The following is an 8571-nucleotide window of genomic DNA, read 5'->3' on the forward strand; positions in this document are numbered from 1 at the left end:
GGTACAGCCTGAGAGAAAGCACCAGACATTTCAGAATGTTTGAATTCATTCAAATTCAGAACTCTAGTTTCCAGGTATATTTCTGAAGGGTCCCCCCGACAAAAAAAGTTGGGGCTCCAATCCACGCTGTAAAGGTGGTCGGCCAGTGATTCATAATTGGGATACCATATCAGCTATGTTTGTTGATGCGTTTAGCATATCCTCGGACAAATCGGGGACTAGCAAAAAAATGGCAGGCGAGCCCACATGTGAAAGCTGCCTCGTCGTCGCGCGTTTGCTGCGCATTCTCTGTGTTGCCCTTTGATTGGCGTGCCACTCGCTGCATTTCCACGCCCCAAAGAGGCATTTCGGAGCACTTGTTCTCCGAATAGAGAGCAGCTTGATGGGGTGTGGGAGCCCGTTACATGGGCAGTGGTAAAGAAGAAAAAAACATTTGGGACAATCTAGACATCATATAGGTTCTAATATTGCGAAACAATCGCAACGAAGTGTGTGTGTGTTTGTTAAGCAGACATTCAAACCTAAGATGCACACACATGGACTTTTATGGCAGAAACGAGGAAAGATACAAGTGGTTTCCGCTACCTTTAGTGGTGCCGACGAGGATGTATCCGGTGGACGTGTTTTCCGGAGCGTTGTTGTAGTTCCACCCAACCGCGCTGACGACATGGCCCTGCGTCGAACAAGCTCGTCTTAGGAAACAAAGACATCCGCTTTTATGCTTACAACGACACATTGGGGTCCCATTTCGACCACCGTGACAGCGATCAATCCGATTTGATTCTTGCGGAGCGAGCTAGAATATAGTTAGGTGGTGGAATGTCCGCTATACTTTCTTCACCACCAAGTTGACAGGGTGGTGGAGAGAGAGAATAAACATCTCTATTATCCAAAAGAGGCTTTGGGAGGCGTCCTTGTTCCAAGACACCTCGAGCTCGGGTCGCGTCCCAAACTTTCGCGACCGGCCGCAGCCAGTCCTCGAGGTCGGAACTGGCCGAGGCTCTCTTCTGGAGCTCGGTGGTGAGGTAAGGGTCAGGGGGCTCTAGCGGTGTTTGTGTGCAGCCTCCTACCATATGCCTAAGGGACCCAAGTTCTCCGTAGAAGCGACATTGCGGGGAAAATCGTTTAGGGGCTATGAGAACGATTTCTGGTGGGGTGGGGGAATGTGTTAGCCCGTAAAGCTCAGAGTAGCCTCTCCCATTCCCCGAGTAGCGACTTACGTGCAGGAGGGTATCGTACGACAATCTTTTGCCATAGGATCACGCTCCCACCCCTACCCACATGCAGAACGGGGTCGGGCGATGAAAAGCTGGCGGTTGATTGGTCAGGCAAGCTCGTAGCTCCCACCGCCCCGTCAACTTCGGGGGTGAACGTAGAGTATAATGGGAGCGAAGAATAGGGGTTTGCCTGCTCCAAAGTGTCATTTGCGGATGACGAAAACAAAACAAAAATACTTCTATGTGTTATCCGTCAACAGAGGAGTCGAGGAAAGCTGCGTAGCCTGCTACAAATCGAGCATGACGGACAACAGGATCAAACGAAAGCGTAAATTGCGAACATGTAGTGATTTACGAAAAAAGCAATTGACAACTCACTCTTCCATTGCGAATTTTAATTTTTTTTTTTTTTGGTATAGAAAAAGGGATATCCACCGATGAAATAGAAGCACTTGGGACAAGGACATTACAGGCTGTGGGACCGCTATGACCATTTTTCGGTTGATGAGAAGTTCCCACCAAAATACTTCCACATCATAAATTTATAAAAAAAATAAAAAAAAATTGAAAAAAAATGCTTGTTTAGAAAAGAGCCGGGATATCAGAACCAATTAGCAGACGAGAAACTTCTCGCTTTTGCCAGGAACCAAAATCAGACCCCTACAGTGCCACGACATTATGCGTGGCACATGACCCAGAGTGAAATCTTCCAGCTGATCATTCCACGGAACATAAAAATTAAGGTACCATGAAGGCAGCCAATCAAGCTCGAAATAAAAAAAGAATTTTTTTTATTTTCATATTTTTGGAAGCACATGCAGGGACAGCCAGTCACCGATCTACCCTTATTGACTGTCATACTGTGCTGTACCAAAAAAAAAAAAAAAGTTTTCTGTTCCTTATTTTTGAGGAAAACTAAGTTGACCTCCGAAATTGAAATATAATGACTAAACCAGTGAAATTGCACATTCGAGGGAAATACGCTTGATACATGCAATTGTCGAAACTTGCAGTCTGTTTTGCACCGGAAACCTTCCCAAACCTAAACTCCATGCACTTCCATTCTCCCAGTGGAAAATCAGAAACAGAGAAGAAAAACAACCAACCTTGAGCTTCTGAATGGACAAGGCCTTGGCTGCGTTCTGACGTAGGTAGTAGTTGTCGAACGAGGCGTCCGACTCGGCCTGAACCACGCTGACAAAGAGGTGCTTTCCCAGCGGATCCAGGAACATCTGGTAGATCCTCGCCGAGTGGCCCTTGTCACCCAGCGAGCGGTTGAGGTCGATCTCTGCAGGGACGGTGACAACCGGGATCACCACCCTTGTCTCGTCAGACAGAAACAGAAGGCGTCATCGAACTTTCTCGAGAAACGGCATCTCTCGTCTTCCCCGGGGGCACCAACACCGCCCCAATCTTTTGCCAAAGCCTTTTGTCCACCAAGTACCCAAGACTAAGACGGGCGTTTCAGCTGAACTCGGTGTAGTGACAGTGGGCAATCCGTACGTTATGCATAAAGCTGCCCGTTTGCCCGTTGCTGAGCATCCACAAGCCGATCATGAACTGCAGTTCTCCTGGTTACAAGGGGCTAGCAAAGTTCTATTCTTTCCTCGGCATCTTTCCATGCACCCTCCGTCCTTTTTGATCCCTCCATGCTCACACTTTCTATAGTGTCAAAGTGAAGCTGGTAAGCAGACAATGCCTGTGGAGCAAGTGCTTTGAGAGTAATGCCATCTGGCTAGATCCTGATTGGCACTATATTTTGGAGGAGTCTCAACTTTATCCAACGGTGGTGCTTCAACTGGAGCACCGCCATTGGCAACACTTCGTGGAAAAAAGAAGCAGACTCGAAACACGTGCGCCGAAAATGTTGCTAATGGTGGTGCTCTACCGCTGAACCCCCTACGTAAAAAGAAGCACTCACCGTCGGGGTGGTTGGGGTCCCTGAGGTCTATGCGAAGCAGAACCTTGTGGGCCATCGCCAAGACCAGCATCTGATTGCTGGCCACGAGATGGGTGAGCGGCTGGGACGGCCTGCACAGAGTTCAGTGCCGAGAAACATTCACTTAGGGTCAAAGGTGGACTTAGCATTTCGCCACCCTAAACAGCTTTTCACAGTGTCACCACTGACGACGGAGTCCGTGCCACGTCACGCAGTGAAGCCCTGTTTGCTCCGAAGCATTCTAATATGCCCGCGGCGTCTTGGCCACGTCCGCGCCTTTCCGCGGTCGTGTTTCTGTATGTCGGTCGGAGTAAAGATTTGGCAACCCGACATTCGAAAACCTTTTCACGTCCAGCGTCGCTCCGTACGCGTTCTCATGTCGTTCGACTCGCAGGGGTTGCTCGGAGCTCAGGTTTAACCGTGTCCCCTCCCCCAGCGACGGCGGTAACGCACAGCTACGTTTTTCGTCTATCTGCCCCGAGATATGCCTCTACGAAGCGCTTGTGCGCTCCGACGGTCCAGAAATCACTACGGGACGACGTTCACCGGAGCCAGTCGTTGACGAAATCTACGTGAGAAGTATTTCTTGTTCTTCTTATTGCCAGATTGTTCCTCGCTCACTGGCGGATAGAGTAGTCGCACAGGGATTGAGATGATTGCTGTTGTTTTTGCCGGCTCACGGAGGGGATCTGTGTTCTCGATCTCTGGGTCCCTGTGTAAAAAACCGTTAGCACCGGCTGTGGTCCGAACGTTTTGTATAATGCTGTGCTCAGGTAATCTAGTAAGCTAACACTGACAAGAAATTAAGGTTGGCTGCTACATAGAATGCCTACGCAAAATGCTTCCGCTAGGAGTCGCACGCTTCCAATAGGGTGAAACGCACCCCAAGTGAACTACTGGGCATTGGGGGAGAGAAGCGAAGACTTCTTTACACCCCGGAAATAAAGTGCCCATTGTCTAGAGTTTGGACTTCTCCAGAATGTGATGCTATCTAGCAGCTGGGATAAGATGCCAAAGTTTCGAAACTAAGGGTTACTGAAGTAAAATTCTAGAAGTGCAAAACTGGCTTTTGCCCGTGAGAAGATGCCACCGGGCAGCAAAGAGAGATAGGGTGCAAACGTTTTTCACTGCATCTCTCAGATGGTGGCAATGTCTACGATGATGGTGGTGTTGGCATCTCTTCTCTAGTTAATGATTCTCGCTTCAAACAGATTGTGTCGACAAATATACATACACGAATACAGAAGTAACAAGTGGACGCGAACACCGGAGCAGACAACAGTGGTGCCACCTGAGATCGGGATCTTCTAGCAGACAAAACCAGTTTTTCGCTCCTAATGTTTTACCGTAATAATGGTGAGCTTTAAAACTTTGGCATCGCATGGCAACCGCTGGCACTACATTCTGGCGGAGTGCAAGTCTTGGGCTATGCACAGTTGACTTTTGTGGTCAAAAATGCTATTTGTATTTCATGCTTGACACCCTGTACACGAAACTCAAACTACTTTGAAAGAATAGTACTAGCACTTTTTCAATGCAGCTCTCGACAGAAACCTCCCTTTTGTCTGAGCGTGGCTGTAATGCAGAAGACTGGTTCAGACATCTGCATTTGATAGCAGCCGACTGCCTTACAACTGCTTATGATAAGACGGTTGCCACGGCAACCGAAATCCACGCAACACATTGTAGTAGAATGCAAGGAGTCGCAACGCAGCCGACCCCACTTAAACGCAAATATCCAAGCCAGCCTCAGTGTGCAATTGTTCAAATGAATGACGAAAAAATGACGAGAGCTCACGTGAATGTAATCCTGGTCTTCTTGAACATGGGCGCCTCATCTTCCAGGCACGCATTGATGTATCCCGTTTGCAAGTTCTGCAAGTTTCGCAGGGATCACATTATCGTAGCAGACAACTCAAGAAGGGCAGGGTGGATACATTTTTTTATCTATGCTGCACCGCACCACACCTCTACGGCAGAAAGCACCATGTTTTTCAATGTATAATGCATGCATCATATGTAAGACAACACTTCTAAAGAAGCAATCTAAAAGTGATACAGATGTTCTAAATATCATGTTTTTGGCCAAAATGAATTAACTTGCCTATACAATGTACTCAAAGCGCTTCTAAGGGTTACCGTAATATACCGGGAAGCACCCACTTCATTAAAGCGCCTACTATGACCAAACAACCTCCCATGTCTAGATTAATCCGGTGTTCAGTGAAAGTGGGATGCATGCTCTTCCGGTATTTTACGGCACGTTGATGTCACCTCATGTCTCAGTCATATCATAACCCACAAAGCCAGTAGTGTAAATATTAGATATAATGCAATATGTACGTTGTTTCGACGCAAAGGGAGAATGGATGTGTCGGAATTATGCGTGCTACACGCCGAATATCATGGAGGCATACCGAAGGCTATCTATGCGTGGAAAATACAAGAGTCCTTATTTATGATTGTGTACCGAGGGGCTGATTTTGCTGTCGAGTAAAAAGGCAGGCCAATATTACTGCAAACCGCTCGTTTTACTGTCATTTTCAAGGAACTTGTCTGGTTAATATTTTTGGGTACAAACATAAAACATAACTAGGTCAGATGCAACAGGAAACAGCTACATCAAGTTAAAGACCAGTGCTGTAAATAAGAACTAAATTAAAGAAAAAAGAATGCCGAATTTTTTTATTGTGTAGCTGTAGCGAAATTTAATCTTTCAATGCAAGTCATACCAAGTTGACGGTTCGTGGGAAGCAAAGCTGGCGTAGCTTCAAATTTGCAGCAGCCCCGCACTGCTGCGAGAGCAAGTAGCTTTGTCTTTTGCGCCTCATTTGCAAGTGCTCGCGAAACTAACTTTGACAGCGTTGGAGCACTGTGGAAGCTAGGCAAGCTTTGACAACGTAGCATAAAATAGTTGACGACAAGCATAGTTGTTTTTTTCTTTTTATCCAAGTTGTTTTATTTTTAATAATTATTTAATATTTATAATATTCGTTTTATTTTGAAGGGGAAGAGAGATCTATACGAGATATTACTCGTTGCATTTCGTAACGACTTTCTGTTTTTAACTCACCAACTCGGGGAATGCGCTGCGGCCGCTGCTCAGGTAGCCTGCGGACTGTGATGTGACCTCTTCATACTGATCAAAGAGTGACGCCATTTCTTTGTTTTTGTCGCCTGGTTTCCTCGGATGGAGAAGGCTCAGCTACCAACTGCAATCCGAATACACTCAACTTTTTCACTCAAACTTGGGCAGGGGGGCGTTTTCCAGCGCAATCACATTGTGAGAGTAGCTGGTCACTTTCAAGGTCGCTTTGAGCGAAGGAAGTCCTGTTTCCCTGCGCAGATATGCCCCACCTGCTTTCCTGGTTAATGTTCGATGTCTTATATGTCGTTTTCTTTGCAAGAACACAGAAATTCACCGTTTACATTCCGTAGCACGATAGAGAAACAAATACTCTGCAAGCCGCCATCTTGATTGCATTGTAGGCAGACGAATGGTCGACTAACGCTAAATTCAGCGGAGTCCTGCGATTAAAAGCAGCCTTCAGTGAAGTAGTGTATTTGCATTAACATACCGTTTAAAGTGTGTTACGCTGGACTAAATTTATTTCATTAAAAATGTGATACAACTTTTGGCCTTTCTGTGGTGCCGCAACCCTCCAGGGTTGAAAAAGATATTATTATTATTTGAATATTGTTACTCAGACGCCCCTGCTTAAAGTTGGTTACGTTTTCGGGTAGCTAGAAAGCGCTAGAGCACTATATAGCTCCTACGGAGCAGAGTAGCGCAATCCTTTGAACCTCGTGTTTTGCCGACAAGATGGCCGACAGAGCGGCTCGGCGCGAGTCACGTGGTACTCAGGGTTCCAAGAGGCGGCCCGCCCTATGGGAGAATACATGGAGATCGATACAACACGGCTGATTAAAAAATGAACGGCGAGTTCACACTTTTCAAAACTAGTCTGTCGTGAAGTTAGTAAAGCACTAAACACTTTATCAAAGTTTTAATAATATCGGATGCGTGTGCAAATTTTGAGAAGGCAATTTCCAAGGCAATGGCGTTTGAAGCAGACGATTTTTGCTCGCAGCGGAGATGGGCTTTTCGGGTTGGCCGGAGCGGGTCACGTGAATGGTGTGACGTCGCCGTGTCGTCTGCTGCATGATGCCGCTCAGGCAATTTTTAAAAACAAGTTACGTCCTTGTATGGCACAAAACTTATCGCATATTATTGTAAAATGTTTCATTATTATGTCAAAAATGATTTCCATTCCGCACATCCCCACGCAACTGAAGAAACAACGATTTTCTCACGTTCTCCATGCATTTCTGACCGCAGTTGGAACCTCCGGGCGTTCGCCGCTAGTCGCCGAGAGACGGCGTTCTAGATTGCGCTACTCTGCTCCGAAGGAGCTATATAGTGCTCTAGAAAGCGCAACCGACGCTACGAACTGATCGAACTGCCAAAACTGAAACGTCACTGCATTCTTCATCATACGGTACACTACGCTACCTATCATACACTAAAGCAATTAAGCCAGTGCACGTGTGTTTTTAGCAGTGTTGGGGAAAGTACACCACAAAAGTACCTGAAGAAAAGTGCAAAGTAAATGAGAGGTTATTTCCTTCAAGTAAAATAGTAGGTACACTGGGTGCAGTATACTTGAAGTAAAGTGCTATAAATACAATTTCCTTTCAAGTAAAAGCGCCATAGTTTCCGGGCTATATTTCGCGGACTATACATGCTTAAAAGTTGAAATTTCTGGCTGTGCGGACAATCTACGTGTGCTCATTCTGACGAGACATGGCGGAATTTGTGAATGAAAGAGTATGTTAATGATGATCTATGTGTAACACAAGCTTCTTTGTGAGCTAAGAAAGCAGACATTTGTATGAGAAGATTTTCCTGTCGACTAAGGACTATACACGGCGTGCGGACTATGCACCGGGTGCGAACTATCTAAACAAGAACTTTAATTTTGGCCCCGAATTTACTATAGCCCGGAAAATACGGTACTTTTTAACGTGATCTTTCACGATGGAGAGAGCGTGGCTAGAAGAGAGCATGACGTCCGCCCCGTAGCTGCTGCAAGCATTTCCTTCGTAGAGGTGGAGGACAGTCCTCTCCTAAAAATTTTAACCTCCTCGCTTGAGCTGACCGAGCGCGAAGTAGCGAGAGTACAAAATGCTGCGGGAAAGCCGCTCCCAGTACAAGCGGAGCGATGCCTCTTCTGCTCGCGTTTCTGGTGAGAGTAGAATATCCCTCCAAGTATTGTTTTTCTAATTGACAAAACATAATTTTTTCAAAACAAATTTAGCAAGAAACAATTAGGTAATGCACTTTGAAGTTGTACTTTCCTTGCCAAGTACCAGAAAAATTACTCTAAGCAAAGTACAGGTACATACTCAAAGAAC

At 46.1% G+C, this 8571-nt stretch overlaps 1 protein-coding gene across 2 annotated transcripts in view; it reads right to left on the bottom strand.

Annotated features, from left to right (window-relative positions):
- Positions 1-6666, bottom strand: part of LOC8030168 (vacuolar protein sorting-associated protein 18 homolog) — a 34459-nt gene extending 27793 nt beyond the window's left edge. The window contains exons 1-6 of one of the 2 annotated variants that reach the window (XM_040220524.3): positions 6453-6621; positions 6230-6371; positions 4955-5031; positions 3139-3248; positions 2324-2505; positions 586-673 (exon numbers count right to left, since the gene is read on the bottom strand). In XM_040220524.3, coding sequence (XP_040076458.1) covers positions 586-673; positions 2324-2505; positions 3139-3248; positions 4955-5031; positions 6230-6316 — 544 coding nt within the window. In that variant the 5' untranslated portion in view covers positions 6317-6371; positions 6453-6621. Of the gene's footprint in view, positions 1-585; positions 674-2323; positions 2506-3138; positions 3249-4954; positions 5032-6229 lie in introns of both variants that reach the window. The other variant, XM_040504572.1, reaches the window with a different exon arrangement.
- Between the last annotated feature and the right edge of the window lie 1905 nt (positions 6667-8571).

The sequence above is a fragment of the Ixodes scapularis genome, unplaced genomic scaffold (genome assembly GCF_016920785.2).
Source record: "Ixodes scapularis isolate PalLabHiFi unplaced genomic scaffold, ASM1692078v2 PGA_scaffold4__175_contigs__length_147842914, whole genome shotgun sequence".
In the NCBI taxonomy this organism is placed as follows: domain Eukaryota; kingdom Metazoa; phylum Arthropoda; class Arachnida; order Ixodida; family Ixodidae; genus Ixodes; species Ixodes scapularis.